Source organism: Ambystoma mexicanum, chromosome 1q, assembly GCF_040938575.1.
Source record: "Ambystoma mexicanum isolate Mex_15411 chromosome 1q, UKY_AmexF1_1, whole genome shotgun sequence".
NCBI lineage: Eukaryota > Metazoa > Chordata > Amphibia > Caudata > Ambystomatidae > Ambystoma > Ambystoma mexicanum.
This window is the reverse complement of record NC_090922.1, coordinates 207,233,049-207,255,919: the sequence shown is the minus strand read 5'-3', so window position 1 is coordinate 207,255,919 and position 22,871 is coordinate 207,233,049. Positions and strand designations below refer to the sequence as shown.

The 22,871-nt window shown below is 43.0% G+C and overlaps 1 protein-coding gene across 1 annotated transcript in view; it reads right to left on the bottom strand.

The window, feature by feature from the left end:
* The window catches only part of ODAD1 (outer dynein arm docking complex subunit 1), a 361,856-nt gene that overhangs the window by 57,097 nt on the left and 281,888 nt on the right, over positions 1–22,871 (bottom strand). Inside the window, exons 11-12 of the mRNA XM_069637358.1 lie at positions 15,087–15,255; positions 14,124–14,287 (exon numbers count right to left, since the gene is read on the bottom strand). Coding sequence (XP_069493459.1) covers positions 14,124–14,287; positions 15,087–15,255 — 333 coding nt within the window. The remainder of the gene's footprint in view (positions 1–14,123; positions 14,288–15,086; positions 15,256–22,871) is intronic.

The window sequence follows — 22,871 nt, the reverse complement described above, 5'->3', positions numbered from 1 at the left end:
GGAGTATCAACCCTTGTTCCTCACTCCTACAGGTACTGGTTCTATGGCACCTTTCTCTAGCAGGGTCAAGATTTCCTGCATAGGGAGCAGATCTGGAGCTGTTCCCCGGTGGATGACTGACGCTTTTTTAGAAAGGGAAGACAGTAACCATGGGCAACTGGTTCCAATGCCCATGCATCTGAAGTAATGCCTCGCCATTCTTTTAGATACAGTGAGCGTCTGCATCCACCGGGGTCTTGTGAACTAAGGCACCCGAGAGGTTTTGAAATGCGGCTGAAGCAGTGGCTGATGGTAAAGTAGCCGCTGCCTGGGCGGTCTCAGTAACTCTTCCCTATCCACCACAGATGAATTTTTGACATCTGATTCGACAGTCCTCTCCCCCTTCCAACTGAGGAGTAAAAGTGAATGGACCTACCCCTCTAAGGTGTCCCAGTGGGGCAGTTGTGTGGCTGTCTAATAGCAACACAAAGGGATTTGGCTGCTGCTTTGGCGGTCTGCAGTTTATCCAGGCTCTCGTCAGCCGTGCTACCAAATAAATGTGTGCCGCCAAAGGGCATGTAAGAAGTCTGGACTGCACATCTGAAACAAAACTGGGTTTTCTTAATCAGGCAAATCTGCTCATTACAGTTTTCAAGGTTAACAGTGTTAATGGGCATGAGTGTATAGACTCAAAAGGAATGCATGTGATAATTTTTAACACCAGGTTAAGATCTCATACAGGAACTCTGAATGGAACTGGTGGAAATACGTTAGTAAGATCCTCTAGGAATTGAGGGATTTTAAAATATGAATCTTCCTCTGAAGAACGCTTGAAAATAGATGGTGCCGCCAGGTAACCTTTAATTGTTCCAATCTGGAGCCCCAGATTCACCAAATGTAACAAACAAAAAAAGCACCATAGGTGTATCACATAGAAAGGGATCTACATTCTTGTCCCTGCACCATCTGTTGAACTTGTTCCAACGGCAGCGGTACAAAGATTTCGTTGCTGGCCTTTCGGCCAAAAGCGAAATCTCCATTACGTCATCTGGGAGATGCCAATCCTTGTTTCTCAACTCCTCAGAAACCATGCGTGTAGGTTAAGAATCTTGACCTATGGATGGAGAACCCGACCCTCCTCTCGTGAGAAGGTCCTCTCTTTGTGGAAGATGCACTTGAGGGTAGATGGACATGTCCAGAAGGTCCGGTTATTACGTCGTCCTGGCCCAATCCAGAGCAATTGGGATCATGGATTTCGTGAATTTTCTCAACCTCCTGATCACATGAGGAACGATGGGTACTGGAGGAACCGCATACAGGAGTGGAAACTCCCAGTCCACTACGAATGCATGCCCTAGAGCTCCTCTTGGAGAAAATTCACAGGAGCAAAATAGTTTGCATTTCCGGTTGACACTGGTCACGAACAGATCCACTTGCGGGGTTCCCCAAAGGTTGAAAATCTCTTGAAGGACTTCCTGAGCTAGTTCCCACTTGAGAGACTGTGACCTGCCTGCTCACAGCGTCCGCCGCCGTGTTCTCCTCTCCGGCTAGGTGAACTGCCGATAGAGAGATTACTTCTTGAATTGCCAAGAACCAGAGCCACATTGCTTCTCTGCACATTGTTGATGTAGTACATGGCCACTGTGTTGTCTGTCATTATCGGGACATTCTTTCCCCGTACAGAGGGCAGAAGGCCTTCAGCGCTAGTCTGATTGCCCTCAGATTCAAAAGGTTGATGTGTAGTTTGGACTCCGATGGAGACTGATTGCTGATTGTCAGCTTGTTGGCATGGGCTCCCCACCCCGTGAGGCATCCGTCACTACAGTTAACTTCGGCCATAGCTGCCAAAAAGATTCTCCCTTGAGAATGTTGCCCTTGCAAGCCCACCACAGAAGATCCTGGGCGACTCTGCTCTGAACTTTCAGGTGGCCTGACATTCTGCCTGAGAATTGGGACCATTGAGACCTGAGAGTCCATTGGCGGGATCTCATTCTGAGGCGAGCATCTAGCACCAGAAAAATGCAGGAAGCCATGAGACGGAGCAACCTCAAAAAAATCAAAGGCCGGAAGATGCTGGGCACTCTGGAATTTGGTGACCATCTGCAGAATATGTTGAGCCTTCACCTCAGGTGGCGAGGCTTTCTCTGAGGAAAGATCTAGGACTGCTCCAATAAATTGGAGTCTTTGAGACTGATGATTTGGGACTTCTTGTAATTGAGGGAGAAGCCCATTTTGTGGAGAGAGTGGCAGGTTACACTGAGATGTTCCTGGGCTTGTTGGGTGAATGGGCCCTGATCAGCCAATCGCCCAGGTAGGGATAGACGTGAATCCCCCACCACCCTGAGACTCGCTGCCACCACCGCCATTAACTTTCTGAAAACCCTTGGGCGGAGGTCAGCCCGATGGCAGAACTCGAAACTGATAATGTGAACCGCCAACCGCAAACCTCAGGTACTCTGTGCTTGTGATGGATAGGCACATGAAAGGAAGCATTCTGAAGGTCCAATGACCCTATCCAGTTTTGGAGTTGGGAGAGCCTGAAGGATTTAGGAAAGGATAACCATCTTGAACTTGTCCTTCACAAGGAACTTGTTCAAGTTTCTGAAGTCCAAGATAATCCTCCGTCCTTTTTGGGAATGAGAAAGTATGGGGAGGGGAGTACCAACCCTTGTTCATTTCCGTCACAGGTACTGGTTCTATAGCACCTTTCTCTAGCAGGGTCAAAATGTCCTGCACAAGGAGCGGATCTGGCACTTTGAAAGAGTTGTTCCCCGGTGGATGATCCCGAGGCCTTTTTTGAAAAGGAAGGCAGTAACCTTGGGTTACAGTTTCCAGTGCCCAAGCATCTGAAGAAATGCTCCGCCATTCTTTCAGATGCTGAGTAAATCTGCCTCACACCGGGGTCTTGTGAGTCAAGGCCTCAGAGTGGTTTTGAGACGGCTGAAGCGGCGGCTGAGGGTAAAACTGCCGCCGCTTGGGCTGGCATAATGGTGGCACTAAGGGATTTAGCCGCCGCTTTTGAGCACTGCAGCTTTTCCAAACTTTCATCAGCCGTGCTGAAAATTAGCCTCGAGCAGACAAAGGACATATTGAGGAGTCTAGACTGCACATCTGGTGCAAATCCAAACTTCCTCAACCATGCAAATCTGCGCAACACTGTGCTGTTTGCCATGGATCTGCTGATGCTGTCTGCAGTATCCAGACCGGACTGGAGACATTCACCCACTGCCTCCTTACCATCCTTGATAGCCAGAAAGCCGTCTCTTTCTTCACCTTCCGGGATGTGGTATAAGTTGTGTTAGTTGACTTTAAAGCCATACTACCAACAGTAAATATTTTGCTCGGCCAGGTATCCACTCTTATCATCCCTATCAGGAGGGATAGAGGGGGATGCCGATTGCTTAGCAGATGTAGCAGCATGAACCACCAAACTTGCTGGTGTTGGATGTACTCTGGATCACTGCTGGATGACCTATATTTCTTAGCAAAATGTGTATTTAATGCAGCCGCAGTCTCTGGTGTCTCCCAATTCGTCGAAACCCTTTTTTGTAATGCAATGTGAAAAGGCAAAATTGGATCTTTTTAGGACCCTGATCCAAAATATCTGTCAGGTCATCCTGCTTGAAAGAAGGAGTAGGCCTGCTCCAACCTAAAAACACTATCACCTTGCTCATTAGCTTCCTATATGAGGAGTCAGCTGAGGTTATCATACAAGTCTTTTAACCTAGACTCTTCTGAGATTAATTCTTCTGGCACATTAGGGGTACCATATTGTAACCCAAATGGTGGTGTGTTATCATCTGAAGGTTCATTTTCTTCATAGATAGAGGTTAAAGACTTTAAAAAATCAGTCTTTGGCAAGGGTTTGAAAACATTTTCCTGGGTTACTGTTGGCTTCGACAATTTAGATTTAATTGTTGACAACGACTTTGAAGTCGACTTAGCCACTGGCGCCGACGGTTCAGACGCCAATGGTGTTAGCGAAGGCGTCAGCGTTGTCGACTTTTTATGCTTTTTTCAAAAGGAACCCTGGAAAAAGCTGGCTTCTTGACTTGTCGAAGCCCTCAATGATTTCTCGTTGAGTCGAGGTTTTTGGCGATGCTGTTCCGGCTTATGGCTCGGTTTTGAAGATTTCGTCTTGGACTTCCCTTTGCCGTCTTGATGCAGATCGATAAGGGCATGGGCTTTCTGCTTATCCTTTGAGGGGGTTAGGGCCGCATTCTTGAAGATTTTAAGCATTTCTTTACGAAAGGCATCCTATTTTCGTGGGGAGTCCGACTTAGTTGGACATTTGATTACCTCGGTCGAGGAATCACTAAAGGTCAAAGGTGACTTGTGATGCTGTTTCTTGGCCTTCTTCAAAGAAGATCTTTTCCGTCGAGGAGAATCTCTCGACTCAGTCTTTCTTTTTGAGCCCTTTGAAGGATACTTAGAAGGCAACCTCCCCACCACCAATTTACCTGTACGCTCCCTCAGAGCCTTTTCGGTCATCACCTGACAAGTTATATTCGGAGGTACGTTAACCGGTACCAAGACACCACAGACATATGCGGTGGGGGTTGGTGATCGACATCTTTGATCCATTCTTTTCTTGAAGCCGACAGGGAAGACATTTTTGTTGATCGAAAATAGCTGACAAAGTTCACTGAAGAACCGAAGTGTGGCGTAATTCTTCAAAGTGTTAGCTCGGGAAAAAAAAAACAGAAATGAAGCCAGCAGGTGCTGCGTGCGCTATTTATACTGATGACGACGTCGACAGTCGAAGGAAGGACCTCCAGGGACAGTGACTCAACGAGATGGCCACAGCGCCCCCTGTCGAAAAAAGAATTCCGAAGCAGCTAAAGCTGGATGGATAATTATCATAAGATGAGGAATACGTGAGAAGACACAATCCATTCGAGTACATTTTCTTACTCCTATGGCGTGTTCCCTTTACTCCATATTTAAGGGAGATTACAAAGCAATCCAAATTCTTGGAGTAGGGCATGCAACATTCCAATGATGAAAAACGTGCCGATCTGTGGGGCAAAGTCCTCTGATGAGGAGGTTGTATAGTCCTGCCTGAATTAACTGAACGTCTGAAGTTGCCATTCATACAATAGTGCTACCAGAACATGAAAGGCCAGGACATATTTCAACTTTGAATATGATTTCCAGTGAAATATGTCACCCAGACCGCGTTGGCCCTCAGTATGTGTGCATATAGCCCCTTTGGGGGGTGCAGTGACAAAGGTGTTCTGAGTTCCTCATCACCCTTGTCCTTTCCAAGTAAAAGTTGGATTCCCTTGTCACATGGAGTATGTGTAGCACTTTTTTAAGATCCAATGTGGAAGACTTCCCAGCAGTGTTAAGAATGTATAGGCTATGCAGGGACATTCTCAAATTACCATAAAGTAGATTTTCAAACATTAGGCCGCTAAGGGCCCGGAGTAGAGGACTGGTTTAAAAACTTTGTACTCTTTGGAGGTAGGCGATCTGTCTTCAGAGGGTGGAGCACATGTCGATGTGCCGCAAAAGCGCTAAAATCTCAAGTTTGTGACTTATCCACAGAATCAGTGGAAGAAGGGGAAATGCGATAGAAATTGAAGTTTTTCAGCCGAGAATGGAGGCATCGCCCAGAGAGTCCTCCCGCCGACTGTTCCATGATGCAAAGAGAGGGCACTTCCTGTTGGCCTGATTGGAAAAGAGATTTGCTGCCAAGCTTCGAAAAAAAGAAAGACCCTTCCTCCAAATGAAATAAGATGCTCATTGGACAGAAAACCATCAATTTCTTGGCATTTGTCCATGGGAACCGATGGAAAAAAACATTTTATGTGCTCTGCTTCTTCCTGCACTGAAGGAAGAGGAGGAACTGCCCCCGTGTGTCCCTCTTATTGTAATGGTGGGAGGGAAACCCTCTGAACCAAGAGAAGGCTTCAGGGCAATCTTAGCCTGTATAGGAGATGGAAGATTCGATCATTGTGAGATAGCTGAAAGGACGGTCATGGTGGTGGTCATTTAGTTGAAACCCTCTTCATCTGTAGATGCATGAAAGAGCTTCAATTAATTAAAGGGAAAGGATTTTACTTTCCCTTTCGTCTCAGAAGAGATTGGCGTTTGAGCTACATTGAAATTTCAGCCTGCTGAATTTATGTTCTCTCACCAGTGCCATGGATCTGGGGTTAAGTGATCATTGTCTCATCACAATCAGAATTGATTTATTTTGGTTACAGTTGGATAATGCTCCTGAATTGGCCCTGGTAGATAGAGCGTCTCCCGGAGACTATTCGATGGAACAAATACCTGTGCTTGAAACTTGTACAAAGATTATCTAGTATGGTTCTATTTGATAATGGTCGGAAGTTCACAGGACAGGATTTCGCATACTTCGAAAAGTGGAATAACTATATTATACGAGATACATTAATCTTGATATCCAAAAAATGTCTTAACAATAAAGTAAAGCATTTACATCAATTTAACCCGCATTTGGCGGCACTCAAGAAACAAAAACATCGTGATTTAAAATATATACTAGCCCAGAAACTGCCCTTTTCTGAATATATTGAAAATAAAAAATTAATTGTACAACGGTTCAGAAATAACTGCAGAAGACATCGCTATCTTCTTCATTTACGTGACAACCAAAAAATAGTAGGATTTCTATGTAAACACAATACTAAATCGATTTGGCAGATGTTCAGAAAATCGGGTCAGACCTTGAGTGAGATGGCTCTTCCAAATGTAATTTCGGCCAATACTTGGGCGGCATATATTGAAGGAAATTTAAAACTTCCTACCAAGTTTGCCTTAAATCAATTCTCTATAAAAAAATATATACTCTACCTCGTCTTCATTGGTCAATTGATGATATCATCTGGGCTATAGATAAACTTAATTTTTCTATGGCTTGTGGATCGGATGGAATGCCTGCATGTGCACTTAAGGCCAGCCCTTTATTTTGGGCTACACTGCTGTTTATAAAGTTTGAGAATATATTTGTCACTGGGACAATTCCAGATTCATGGCATATCTCTATGATTGTTCCCATTTATAAGAAGGGAAATCCAGCGGAGCCGACAAATTATAGACCCATTGCCCTCATGGATTGCTCTTATAAAGTCTTCATCATTTTATTGTTAAATGAAATAGATCAATTTATAAAATCTCATGACATTTTATCTAAGAATCAAACTGGGTTCCGCAAACATATGGGAACTTCGATTAATGCCATTATGTTATTGCATAAGCTGTATTCCTGTAAAAAAATAAAATCACACAGGTAATATCTATATGACTTCTTTAGATTTGCGCTCAGCTTTTGATTGCGTTATTCACGACAAGCTGTGGTGCAAACTTCTAAAACTAGGTTTTCCTGAAAATATTATTCAGATACTAGCTCTTCTACATACAGATACATATTTTAAAATCAGAATTAATAGTGAGGGTGATGTGACGCAGAAAATAATAACTTGTACTGGGGTGAAGCAAGGTTGTAGCTTAGCTTCTACTCTTTTTAATTTATATCTGCTTGATGTTGAAAATTTGTGGGAACAAACCTTATGCTTTCCGGTTGGACTTGGGCACCATAAGATTCATTTGTTGGCTTATGCTGACGATATACTATTTGATAAAACTACTATAGGTTTACATAATAAACTGCAGGTTTTCTCCACCTTTGCCATTGATCATAACTTACAGGCAAATGTTGGCAAATCAAAGATTTTAATCTTTTCAAGTTCAAAGAAAATTCCTCGCTATTCTTGGACTCTTGATGGGTGCAAATTGGAAAGAATTTCCATACTTTAATATTTGGGCTATGATGTATCGAATGACTTCTCCAAAAAATACTGGAATAACTTACTAAAAACTAAGGTTAGACCTTTAATATCTTTGTTAAAAATTATTCATCAGAAATTTTGCTAATTCTCTCTAAATCCTGCAATTCAGTTTTATTTGCTAAAAATCGAACCTAACCTTCTGTACAATCTGGACTTTTGTCTTTTTGACATTGATGAATTTCTAGACATGGTGCAAGGATCCATTTGGAAAAATGTGTTAAATCTTGCTAAATCTGTGCCAAATGCATGTATACGTGTTGAATTGGGTCTTTCTAGTCTATCATCTCGTCATCTATGGAGGCAAATGAATACCTATGATAAAATGTTGAATCCTCCTAGAAACTCAATCTATGAAGAGTTTAATAGGATGTTGGATTTAGAAAATCCTATCTCTATTTCACAGTTTAAAAAAAGGATGGATTTGGCTCTTCTTCGAATTAACATTACGAAAGAAGATTTAGCAATGAGAGTGAGTTATGCTAAAAAAAAGGTTATATCAAATGGATTGGGTTGATACTCAGGATAAAATTGGCACTTACAAATTGTATAAGGAGTTTGCTTTACATTCACACAAAAAGTCTCCTAGGCTGATGTATATAGAATGTTTTCCTGACATTAACGTTCGGGAAATATACATGCGTTTTCGTATGAACCAATTTCATTCTAAAGAGCGTATTAGTCAGTGGATTCAATTTGATTCGGATATATGTCGCTTTTGTGAGATACCCTCTCAAAGTGAAACCCTAAAACATCTGGTTATTTTCTGTAAACATTTTGACAATGAAAGAACTTTATATTTGGGAGACAAAAATGTTGGCAATTCTATTCTGTCGCGTGAAATACTTTGGTATAAATGTATGAACAATCCTTATATTGCATTTATGTGTGCTTTGCCTAGATTTCTATTCAAAATTGAAGAGCAACTTAGGCTGAAAATGCAGAGCTATCAAAATGTGATAGATTAAGAATGTTTACAATCTGTCTTAATTAATATTCTTGGCTGTATTTTTAGTAACAGAATCTATTATTTTGTTCTTTCCTTTTCGCGATTTGATTAATTTTGAGTTATGTGGGCAAGTCCATTATGAAGAAAGAAATTATCTAAGATTATTGTTTTATTTTCTCTTTGTCTATGAAATGTACTTTTAATGTATCAAATTTTTCGTTCTGTTATTTTACATCAACCATGTCAGTGTGAAAAGTTTCATTTTTAAACTATAACACACTATATTAATAAAATAAAATAATTTAAAAAAAATCAATTCCAGGCCCTTGCCCCAGGTTGCTGTGACGATATGGCTAGCAGAATTTGCACGCATAGCCATGGCTAGCTCTTACCTCTCCCATATCGAGAAAAAAGGATCCTTCTTGTCCTCTGATAAGGAAATTGAGAGTTCTGCAGTCTCCTGCTACAGACACAAGTTTCAGGTCGCTGGCTTATGTTCGAGTCAGCCTGCCCAAAATGGAGGACACTATAGAATAAAACTTTCCTTCCCATCGCATGCAGTTGTTCTCCTCCTTTCCAACAAGGGTAGCAGAGTTGTTGCTTAAGGGCCAGATGCTGTAAGGCTGCTAAAACAGACTGCTGAGCTAGAGGATAGGAGGATAGGCACAGATGTTTGTCTGGAAAAAAAAGCAGAACTTCCTGTTGGTAGGAGGAACTGACAGGGAGGTTGAGGGGGGCATTCCACAACTTGTGTACATCAGACTGTAACAGGATGCCAGTCCCGGGTTGCTTTGAGGACAACCACAGACAGGACACCAGATAGACAGCCAAAGGTTCTGGTACTTACAGTTCCAGGTCCATGACCCCTAGCAAGCGCTTGAAAAAATATCTTCCTCTGCAAAGGCTTTTGACATCATCAACAGGGAGATCATTTTCTGTCAGTGTCTGGATGCGCAGTCTGTGGATCGGGTTGAATTGGTTCAAGGTTAGAATCCACCGACAGGTCCTGTGGTGGAGTAGGAAGCAATGTACCAGTGACAGGCTGAGGCACAACTGGTAATTGTGGCTCCACCTTCAAATTTGGTCCTAGAGTTAGTAATGGAGCTGGTTTGAGGCACAAGTGGAGACACTGTGCGAGGAGAGACGGGTATTGGAGAAAGATATGGCACTGGTGACATACACTTCCACATTATATACCGAAAGAGCCAGTGACTAGCGCCATCAACATGTGTCTACATTTCTAAAGGAGGGTATACTCTTGCTGGGGGGAGAGCATGCCTTGAAGAGAAGAGCATGCCTTCACTGAAGGAATGGGTTCTGCTATAACGACGGAGTGCTCACAGTGACAGTACAGGGGAAATACACTGTGAGGTATCATAATCTATGCCATAAAGAATGGTAAAAGGTCCAATTCCAACTGACTGGAGGGCAGACTAATTAATAGGTGGAAAGTCCAGTGAAGTAGATGACTTCAAAGGAGCTGACAGTGATGCTATCTTGGATTTAGAAGAAACTAATGTAGCTGAAGGCACTGTTGCAGCTGTGGCCATGGTTAAAGGAGCTGTAGGACTATGCAAGCATTCTCAGTGTCTGGCTGCAACCTCCCTCATCTGAGGTCTTGTCCGCCATACTGGCAGAAGTCAAGGTCAACTGACTACTATTGATGTTCTGTCTGTACCAAGAAAGAAATGAGGGAGAGAGAGGGGAGGATAAGGGGGGTTGACTCTTCTCTCTAATTCCTATCCACTTCATACCCATCACAGAGGCAACCCATGCATCCAAAGGCAGCCATAGCAAAGCGGGGGACCAAGATCACTTTACAGAGCTTAACAAAGAACGTCCACACAATCTAATCCATCTGAGGGTCGTTGGGGGACGGGAGGATGTATTGCGCTGAGATTGGATTAGTTTAAGGAGGCCACAGTTATCCCCGGGGACTCATGCGCCAGAAATCCCAGTTTATTAGAAGTTGGAATAGTCCAAAATAGGAGACTGCCCTCTAAAAACTCTAAGCTTACTCAAATAACTTAGCCCAACAGAGGAGACTGCACTCTAAGAAGTCCTACATACCATATAAAAGGTGCAGAGACACTCCAGGCGACCTGGAGAATGTGGGAGAGGATAGCAGCGTAAAGGCCCTTCCTGGATCAGCGACTCACACAGGAGTTGTTTCAGTGGAGTAACCTCTGAAGAAATCGCAAGGAAGGAGAAAAAACACTTACCTTCTTTAATGCAATGTGCAAAAATGCATCATAAAGGGGACATCAAGGCCATAAATGATCAGGCCCAGGGCATCAAAGGCAGAGCTGTTGCGGGACAGCATCGGGGATGGGCCCCTGTTATAACACAAATCATAAAACCTTGCCCGTCAGCACACGCCACAGAAAAAACTTGAAGTATGAAAAAACACGCATGACAGCTCAGCAAAATGGCAACTCTAGCGATGTTCAGGGTTCCTCTGACACGGACAAGTGAACTGATGGTTGAGGTATGTGCATGCATGGAGAGTGACAGGTGTACACTGGTGCCTTACCTTTTTTCATGTATTATGCTGCTACATATCATGCTACAGTCCTGTCCATGTGGAACGCGTTTACCCAAAAGCATGGAGGAAAGGGGACAGGAAGTGGGAGGACTGTGACTTTAAAACCAGAATAATGTGGGTACCAAGCCATCAACATAATTCTTTGCTGTCAATATCTGCCCGCTATTAACTAAGTCTGCTTGTCACTGTATTTTTGTCATGCTGTTGATGTATTCCGATTCAATGGTTAACCCTGTTGCATTGTTACTATACCGATACCCGACTCATCAATAAAGCAGCAGAGGAATGCAGAGCAAGGGAATCTATGAAATAAATCATGCTTCAAAAAAACTGCATGCAGTAGAGGAAAACATTCCTTTGCAAAGGCTTTCAGCTTCAATTTTTCCTGTAGGATCACAGCACAACGTCTTCCAGCTTCGTCTGAACAAATTAAAACTTAGCAGTTAAGCACCCAAATGTACGTCGGCAAGAATTAATTAAATGTTTTTGCGGTTGTGATGCGTCTTTGGCGTCAATACGGTTTTCTGCGGCACAGTTTCTGATCTAGTCCACAAGGTGGCGCCGTTCCAGTGTTTGGTAAGTACACCTCAGGACTAGTCCATGTCCCAAGTGATCCAGGAAACCACTCTGCTCCTCCCTTCAGCATCCTACCACAAATGAGTCATTATGCACCCACACAAAAGGAAAGTGGAGACCGTTTTGGTGTACCACAATTATTGTAACAAGGGAAAAGGCTTTGGCCTGTCAGACAAGGACAAACAACTGGCAACCAGGTATTGAAACTGCCCGTTAGTGCAGGTAGATGGCAGGAAAAACTGGTGCCAGACACTGACTAATCTTGAAGGCTGAAAATGATTCTTAGTGAAAGGGTACACTCAAGAAACTCTTTCCTTTTTGGGATATTAGCTCATTCTTTTCACCTTCACCTATATGTACAGCTTTCTGTTAAAATTCCCACTTTTCCTGACATGCTTTGCTTCTGCTCGTCAGAGTTTACCAGCTTGGATTATTCACCCCTTTCAGTACTTTCCAAACATGCAGGAGATATGTGATGACATGTTTTACCATTACCAGCATACTCATAACAAGAGCTCAGATGAAACTGATTCAAAGGTGTGCATATCACATACTTCGCTCACTCAGGACTTCCAGTGGACTACTTGTTTTTTGCTAAACCTCCCATCTACCCTCACTCTGCTTTTCATTGATGGATTAAATGATTCATTCATGAATTTACTTTCATCGTGAGCTTAATGTGTTCATGTTCTCTTCCCAGAGAGGTGCATTGTCCAGATTTGTCTGCTGCAATGTATCTGGTTCAGGGGCGGCTCGCCAAGGGCGAAGCAGCGTCTACCCATTACCATTATGGACCAGGCAAACCAGCACAATGAAAACACTGCTACTCAAGCAGCAGCAGCAGAGTGCTCCCTGGCTGGATTTTGATGATTTTGATGAGTATTTGTTGGCATGATGAGTGTTCCTACGTGGTACTGGCCCGCATTGGTGGGCACAGTCTGGCCATGTTTCTTTACTGCAGCATGGCATTTTCTACTGAGCATCAACACCCAGTGAAGGCAGCATAATGAGTGCTCGTGGCGGTACAGACCCACTTTGGTGGGCCCCGGCCGGAGGAATCCTCACTGTGTCATAACATTTTTTACTGGGTATCAAGGGTGAAGGCAGCATAATGAATGTACCTATGTGGTACTGGCGTAAACTGAGTGGACCAATCTGGACATATTTTTTTTAGCTTTGGGATAACACTTTTCACTATGCATCAAGAGTGAAGGCAGCATGATGAGTGTTATTGCCTGGCTGGATGTGCCTACATTTGTGCAGCCAGTCTGGATTTGATGTATTACTGTGGCATGGCATTTATTGCTAAACATGAAAAAAAAGCATATATGATAAGTGTTATTACCTGGCTAAACTGGCCTACATTGGAGACGCCAAACTAGACACATTTTCTTAGGTATGCAGCGATTTTAACAAGCAGAAAAGTGGGGGCCTGTGACGGCAGCGACCCAACCACCTATTTATATTTTTTTCTTCTTTAAAATGTAATTCTTTATTTTTGTATTCGTTTAAATCACATGCAACCATTTTCTTACTCTGGCATGGTATTCTGTACTGATAAAGTCAACAGGAGTACGGTCTTCTATGCTAATACTAGCATCTACTGGTGCACCCTCTATGGGCAAGTATGGGTAAAAGCAGCACAAACATTTTATTTATACTGACACATACTGTGGCCAAAGGCATCAAGGAAATTTGAAGGGAAATGCTTCTGTGCTATTTTAGTGACTTGTATCTTTTGATACTGATTTTTTCATGTGTTACAATACAAAACCCACAGCAAATCGTTTACCCAATTTCCAGTAAGTGCACAATTTGAAGCCAATATTTTTGACATTTTTCTTGGGAACTCTTCTTGGTTGGTTGGTTGAGGAACCCTCGCTACGCTTAATCGCTCTCGTATATTAGAGGTCAAAATGTACACCCCTCCAATTAAAAAATGTACCAGCTGTCACTTTATGGCGCTGGAATGTACATCCTGTTGACCAGTTCTGCTTTTTGTACGACTTTCACATTTTCCACTAGTTAATGTGGAGTTCCATTTCAGGTAATTGTTTGTGCATGAACTAGTTGGTTCCACTAGCCATATAGTGCGAGAATGTACATCTGTTATTCAGCATTCACACTTTGGTCAAATCTGAAGACACTCTTCTCCATATGGTGTGCCACCTTCAGGATAATTGTTAGCGTCAGGATGCCCCTGGGCCACAGTTGCACTTTATAAAATACTATAACATAACAACACCAATTACAGTACCTTAGAATCCAGGTACGATTGGCAGGCTAATATCTCATTTGTTTTCTGCTCAATGAGGCCCAGGTACTGCATGATGTTGTTATCTCGAATATTGGAGGATGAGCCCAGCATAGCATTAAGCACTGAGCGGTCACAGTTAATCTTGGCAAACAGGATATCGATTCCTAGAAGATAAAAGCACGTAGATTAAACCCTTGTTAGTGTATACAGAGTGACTGGGATATGGTCGTTAATAGGCGATTGTGTGAAAGAAAAATGTTGTAATTAAGGAAGCAGGCTGTTAACGAGCACAATTGTTGTGTTACCCTAGCATGTGGAATGTTGTGCCACCACAGGCACAAAGAGCTGCACAACCCCATAAAAAAACATATGCAACAGTCACTTGTATCTTTATCAGATTCATGTTGCAAAACGCTGCATTTTCTTAGGCATTGTACTCTGTGTTCGAAACTCATGCTTACCAGTAACATACCACATTTGAGAAACACACATCCCTATTTCGGCAAGTATATCCCCTCCCACTTTTCCCTATTGTTTTTTCCTCTCCGATTTTGGTCATTGTATTGTCTAATTTCTCTTCCCCATCACAACCTCCCAATCTTCCCCTTCCTTTACACAGACTAATGTCTGGCAACACCCTGCAGGTCCCAATATGCCACCTTTCGTGCAAGGTAAGGCGCAGTAAGACCACTACGGTGTTGAAGGGCACAGCATGAATATTGGATAACATAACAATGCCATGCAAGGTTGAGTGCTGGTGGCGGGGTAGTTACCAACAGCCTTTATGCTTCTTCACCGCAGTGACAACCGCATTTTGTTTATTACAGAAGTGATATGTTGCCTTCCACATCTTGAATCTGATTTGATGTAAGATGATATTATATTGCAGAAACAACACTGTATTTACAAAGTAATGCCCTATCAGAGACATCACTAGATCTGCCTTGTTGAGTTCACACCCACCTGTTTTCAACTGGTCCAGAACCTTCATAACGCCCTTGAGCTGCTCCTGGTAGCTGTTCGCCTGCCTTGTCGCCTCCTCATGTTTGCGCTCTAGTTCCCTCAGGATCATCTTGTGCTCCTGGTCCAGACGAACGCCCTGGGCTTTGAAATCTTCAATTTCTTTCTTGATCTGAAGAGTTAAGAGAAAAAAGTATAGGCATGAAGTGAAATGTGACTTGAAACATGGAGAGAGCGAGGCCACCCTTTAAACTCTTGATCCTCTAAACTAGAATTAAAGACAAACTAGAAAGTTTGCCCTATACAGAAAAGGAGATCCACAACATAAAAATGCCACTCAGAAGATGGAGGGATTGTGAATTTAGACAAGAGGGGTAGCTAATGAATATTGTGAAATAGAACATCAAGAATCACTTATATCCAATGACAGTAAAGATGCTGAAATGGGGAAAATGTTACAATTCAGGAATAACCTTAATTTGAAGATCCATGTGGTGTATGTATTGCTCTTAGCAGAAACATGCACTACCTAATTATCCTTGTGCTTCACTTAAGGGTGCTATGGTTGTACCCTGTGAGAATAACAGGGGAGTGTCAATGGGGAACTTGGAGCCCTATGTGGCAGAAAGTAAAGTCGAAGTATTGCTCAAGTACAATTCCCCACTGCAAAATACTAGCTGCATGTGCCTCCAATTTGCCTACAGTGGGGTTGTGTCCCACAGACCCAAAACGAAGTAATCAGTGTACCAAGAATGAAATGTCCAACTCATGCTCTAGTGTCAAGGACCTTTATGAAAAAGAGATCTTCACATAAAGATATACAGGCTGAAAGCTAGCTATTTATGTATGTCTGTCTTAGGACACATAACCAGAAAGCTGTCAGTCTAACATCAGAATGAACCATGTCCTTCCCTTCATCTAGCTATAAACCTCACCTCAAGTGCCATCACCACAAGTGCTCTGATCCATGTGTCATTCAGGAGCCATTGCCTTCCTTTGTTGTGCTTGGCCCTTCAGCTACAGAAACCTAGATCTAGCGCTACCAGCTCTTCGAGGGTGTGTGTCTCCAGTGGGCTCCAGAGGGGTCAAAGCGTCAACCTGTTCACCACTAAGGTACACCTGTTAAGATGCATTGTTCCCCTTGTAATGAGCTAACGTTTCAGAGAACAGCATGTATAGGAGCTTCTTTATCCCGTATCTCTCTCAGACAAGCCAAAAAACAATAATCACTAGCTTAACTACGCAGCCGCATTTACACTCAGTTCATTCTATTCCTCTATGATGTCCGCTCTCTGACTCACAATATTCACCAGCCAATCATCCTTTCCCAGGTCCTGTTGCCGGGGCACCACACTGCTCGAAGTTCCACCCATTACAGCTGCCACTCATCCTGGGAAAGAATAATTAAATCCCCTCCCACCAAGAGCAGGCATACATATTTCTACAAGGCAGGTAGCAGTTACTCTTCCCCAAAATCCATGCAACAACACTCAGAGTTCAGTTCAGTCACAACTGAAAGTGATTTTCCGGAGTGCTTAAAGTAATAGGCATGCATTACTCACATAAACAGACTTCTTCGTTAAGACACAAACCAAAAACAACCCAACAATCTTCACCAGATGTTCTATACAGGTTCCTCTTTCACACAAACCACAGGAAAACATAGAACTCCTTTCCTCTCTACCGGGGCCAAGTCCCTGAAGCAATAGACTAGCAGAATGTCACCTGCTTTCACCAATTGATCCGTAGACTTGCAGCCAAAGCTGAGCCAGGAAGTAACAGGAGGGTGGACTGGTGATAGGAGTTAGTCAAAGGAATGTAAGAACTACTAGCTAAGTACCCCTGCGTAAGGCCAGTACTATATTAGGGGCTTCTTGGGTTGCGATTGAGGTCAGAAAAAGGTTTTTAAAAAAATTAGACTCCATGGTGTCAAAAATAACTATTGAATAATGCATTTCAAAACCTCTCTCCAGCTGTTGTGCCTCGAATGTATTCTTAAACTGGATGGCCGACAGTTTCTCCCTTTCCACGTCTCCCTTAAAAAAGGCATTTATGATTTATTTTCACACAGTATACAAAACCTGCTACTGCTAGACAGCGGTTTCATGATGTCACACAATCGGTCTCTGAAGTGTGATGAATCCAATGGTGTCATCCCTCCTTTTCCGGCAGTGACCCTCCCCATGTGGCATGGGGACGGCAGCAGCTACTTGATCCTGACCCTGGTGGCAGCTATATGAGGGAGTATCACATTGGGGGGGCAGCCTCTGGGGAGTAGACATGGTATCCCCCTTTTTCTTTTGAGAATACCCCATCCATGCCCAATTCCTTAATGGAATATTGTCATACCTCCCCTCATCCACCTAGGAAGGGTACTGAAAACCTTTTCACAAGATCTGTATGCAAGCTATCAAAATCTGACTTGCCTTTTAAGACTCATGAAAACACCTTCTCCGGCTCTACCTACAAGTCATCCAGAACTGGCTTGCCCTTAAAGACCACTGAAAGCTTATGCAGACTTTACATGCAAGTCTTCAAAAATGAACTTCAATTCCCATAAATACAAGAATATTGTGACGAAGATAGCCGAGTTATGCAGATCAATGGAGGCCAAGAGCACAAGCTGCGCTCTAGTTGTTGCGAACACATTCTTTGGCCGGGAAATTTAAACCAGCAAAGCAGCTGGCAGAAGCGTGCTGCTGGCTGGAGAACGTGGATCCTCTCGGTATTGACTGAGAGAATGTGGGGCTGGCGAGTGTTCCGTGGAGCCAAACAGCTAGTCGACAAGGAAAAGGGAAGCTGACAGTGAACGAGAACACGCTGTGGGAATGCCAGAAGCAGACGTAACGCTTAGGGATGTTTGGAACCGTGAGAGGTAGAGAAGCAGAGGTGGAGAGAAGGAAGAAAATGCTAAACGACCGCCACCGGCTTGCCGCAGGAGAAAAATAATACGCCAACAAGAGCCGGTGAGTCCACCGAAGGGGAACAGGGACACTGGGGCATATTGGTAGCAATGCCATACCTGAATAATTGTTTATGAAGCACATAAAGAGAACAAGCGAGTGATTGTTGCTTTAAACAGGGAGAACAGAACCAGTATAAGAGACTTTCAAGTTTGTGAGTATATGCAACACACATAAGAGAAGCCCTTGTGTGACATTTTCATCCAAAGCTGGAAGTGGGGCAATACAGCTTCAGGGTATCTCCTAGAACCATGAAGGTGTGAATAAGCTGGGAGCTTTTAAGAAGACGGACAGAAGAGGCAAAGAGGCTGCCCCTTTCCTATAGACTAGGAAAGAAGAGTGCCTTGACTACCTGTGGAGGTCGAAGAGTATTGTCTTTAAAACACCTTCCAAATCTAAAGAATCACGTTGAAGGAGAACTACCAGAACTGTGGTTGTGTATAATACTGTCAGTGTATCTTACTCTAAAGCTGGTTGAAGTAGTGGTATACTGTGGAACAAAGAAGCCTGTTCGTTCCCACAGTAGCAGTAGTAGAAGGGGGTTGTCAAGAGGAAAGCAACACTCTAAGAAGAAGCATCCTGACAATTATACCAAAGACACTGCAGAGTTCAGAAGTACAAAGGAAGTTGTTGAAGCAGAAGTTGTTTTCTTTATCCACTGAACTGTGGCAACCCAATACTGGAAGGAGAATATTCAGGATTGTCATTGGTGCTGTTTTATAGGCTAGAATTGGAAGGGGAGCTTTTCAACAGAAACAAACTACTACTAGTGGATTTGTGTTTGGTGCAATTTTATTTAATTTGGAACTTACAAGAACTGGTTCAAGACTTTACTTTTTGAACATTTGGGAGAAATTGACTGAGCAATCCTAGGGAAGGGATCTATCCACAACAGGTGAAGGTCATCCAAACCACTGGTTGTTGTTTATTCACTCATTTATATTGTTTATGTTTTACTTTGAATTGTTTGTTGTTTAGTGTGAGGGCCAGTTTTGTTGATGCTAGGAGTACCTCCCTTAGCCCTTAGACTTTCCCTGATAGAGTAGGTTTAGTGAGGATTAATTTGCACTTTTACCTTCAATAAAATGTTTAATTTGGATAAAAAACCCAAGCAGTTGTCTGCCTCGCATTATTGACCCCTAAAACTTCCATCTTGTGTGTGATGACAACCATTTACTGATGACATTTTAAGTGTATAGATCTCCATAAAAGGAAAGAATTCTTAATGTAACATCACTGACATTCACTCACCTAATCTCCCAAAAATATAACTGAAATGTGCTATCACAGCCTCCTGGCTCTCTTTTATTTCCAGTTTCGTGGGACCATTTTACCAAGGAGAAGACAATAGCATTGGCACAATATAGGCTTTGAATTACCAGCTGTGAATTATTTATTTTGAAATCAAGCTGTGTCTGCAGAGTAAGCCTGGACAAACCTATTTGGTCAAAACCCAAAATGCCTAAAAGGAAAAAGGTTATTTACCAGAGTAAACACTGCACTCCTAAATCATACTCCCCTTTCCTCCATTCTTATTGGAGTACATCCGAAGGGGACAGAACCGGAACAATGCTCATAGAAAAATATGTCACTTTCCTTTAAATTTGCAGAGCAGTAGTGCACGGCAGTGTGGGCTTAGTGAGACTCACTGATCCACTAACAGGCAACACCAATCAGTCCTAACCAACCGCATGTCAGACGAAACTAACAAACCTTTTTAGGGGGTCGAAGGTGTAGCATATGTAGGAAAGGAGACTATGCACTAGGGGCAAAGCTGTCACTATGGTAAGTAACCTTTTCCTACATGCCATCCACGTTCCACCATACCTACGGGAAGATTGGGCAGGGTCTAAACCAAAGGGAGGGAGACCTAGTTTCCTATCCAATGGGTTCTGAAGGACTGACCGACCAAATTATGTCCACTCTAGAGCTAGTGTACTTGCAGTTGTGTTTACAGAATGCTGATGGCGAAGCCAAAGTGGAGTCTTTGCTAATGACGTCCCAAGGTACATTTCTTTGAAAGGCATCAGCCGTAGCCTTGACTCTGACTGGATGGGTGGTTGTGAAGACACTTAGGGGAGATTTGACACCTGTAAGACACAACAATACAAGCTGCAATCTACCAAGCTATAGAAGCCAGCAAGCCTGGATTCTGATCCCCAAACATAATGAGATTCCTGATTTATTTTGTATAATGAAGATAACATTTCAGAGCCCTCCTGACATCTAGACAGTGTAAAGTCCTTTCTCCCATTGTTTGACATGTAAGAAATGTGGGGCAAACTACATCCTCATTAATCTGGAATGCTTTAATCACCCTAGGCAAAAAGAAAGACTGAGTCCTTAAAACAATCTTGTCCATGTGAAAAGCTTTGTAAAGTTCTGAGGCTGTGTGTCCGATTCTCACTAATCCTTCAGGCGAAAGTGATAGCCACCAAATAAAGCTGTCTTCCATGTAACTAGCTTAATATCAATGGATGCCAGAAGCTCAAATGGTTTGTGGGGATACATGCACCAAAGCCACATTTGCATCCCAGGAGGTATGGGATCTTTTCACTCGAGGACACAAGCACAGAAGACACTCCAAATGCCTCTAACATTGGGTTAGCTGTGGAAACAAGCATGATGAAAGAGTTTCATGCAAAGAGTTTCTTTAAGACCCTGTGGCCGCTGGATAAGAGCTGAAGGAATCTACCTTAACGCCAGATTCTGCTAAGATAGATAAAAGAGAACATCATCTAAAGAAAAAGAAAGGGTTGCAAGCCCCTTTGAAGAATCCAGTGGAAGAAACTGGTCCATTTGCTCTTCTACTACCGCACAGTTTATTGTTTCTTAGCAGCTTGCAGAATAATCAAGTTTCCCTCTGACAAAGCTAGTTGCCATGGTAGGTCAGTTTAGGAACTAGCCTGCTAATTTCAATGATTAAGGGGATATGTGAAAGTACAGGCCTCCCCCTTGTTACAGAAGATCTGGTACTTGCAGGAGAGACTAAGGGCCGCCCTGGCAACAGGCGCAGCAAGTTTGAGAACGAGCTTTTCATCTGCCACTGGGTATCTATTAAAATTAACAAACAATTCTAGCTGGTATGTGCCCAATATCTTTTAAATTAGGAAGAACGGCATGGGGAGTTATGTGATTCCACTGAATGTGCAGGTAGTCTCCTTATAAAGTGATTCTTTTGACCTATCCGAGGTGTGTACCTATGGCACTTTCAATTATGTTCTGTAGCAAACAGGTCAACTTTCAGGATTCCCCAGCACTGAAAGAGCATTTAGGCAACCAATCACTTGAGCTACCACTTGTGGCTGGAATGGGACAGGCAGTTGAGTCTGTCTGCCTCTTCATTCACTTCCCCACTAGATGGATGGCCCCAGGAGAGGGGATGATATCTGGTCTCCACCTTCTAGTTGAAATAGAAAATTGATGGAAAGTTGCTGATCTTCACTTGAGGGCTCTGAATTTAGCGAGTTCCAGAGCTTTTATGGGAGATGAATATTCCTCCTCATACCAGAGGGTATGGATCTTGAGATGACCAAGAGTGCCCCTCTTCTTTCGGTTAGTGAGGAACTGAACACCAGTAAGCATTTGAAGGGAGGATCCTGAAAAGCAACCCCCATCTGAAGGTTGCGGCTGCTGTACCACCAGTCCAGGTCCGAAATGAATTCTGATGAAACAGAGATCTTATCCAATTGGCTGCCCTGACTCCTGGTTCCACACAGAGAGGTGCAGCTGAAGCCTCATCTTCAATGGAGCACAAGGAACTGCTGGAATGCATGAAGCCATCAAGCCTAGACTATGCTGAAATCATCAAGCCACTGTTTGATAGCAAAGCACAACATGGATACATGTGTTCTTGAGTTCCTGAAAGGCCATACCAAACTCGTAGTTCGACTGGAGCCTGTGAAAGTGATCTCTTGAGATGGAAGGTGGCAAGTATTACTCTGACTAAAAGGCTAAACTAATAGTCGCGTTTATTCCGAAACAAGCTGCTCTGAACATTATCAGCGATTTGGACAAAATGTTTCAGGTGGTGGGCCATGCTGAAATAGTATAAATAGGCATGAACAGTTCAATTTCAGTATCAGTTTTGTTAGGCAAAGGCAGAGGGTTGATAGAGCAGTTGAGGCAATTGGCTTTAGTTGAAGGAGAGGGACGAGAATAGGAGTTACACGAGAGCTGGACTATTAAAATAGGCCTTACTTGAGATGAAGGTAGACAATGTAAATAGTATTTAGTAGAGGAAGAAGAATGAAATAGGATTGGCCATCATTTTGTGACTACTGTTGATACATCCCAGTAAGCACCTTAAATGACAAACATATGTGACATTATTCATCAGAGTGAGGAGAAGAACATCCCAGAATTGCTTGGAGGCAGGTGTGAGAGTTCATTCAGTGTCTGACACAGAGTGGCACTCCTTTTTGTGGCCAGACAAAATACGTGTTGCTTCCATAGAAAAAGCTTTAAAATTCTTTGGAGGTAGAAGAATGTTTTTAGAAGCTGTAACAGTCTGTCATGCTTTGTGGCCAGGGAAAACACTAGTTGCACAGAAAAAGTGTTTAACATTTGGTAGACATGAGATTATATTCAGTGACTGAGCGAGTGTGCACTTTTAGTACTAGGGATGAAAAATGAATCCGAGTGACAACCTTGCATGCTATAAATGCACATGTGGTTTCTTGTCAGAGTGGGGAGAAGAACATTACAAAATTGTTTGGAGGCAGGTAGGAGACTACGTTAGTGGCTTTATCTTGGTGTGCTGTCTTTTTGTGATGAGAGAAAATACTTTTTGCTTGCCCAATAAAACTATTGTAATTTTTTGGCG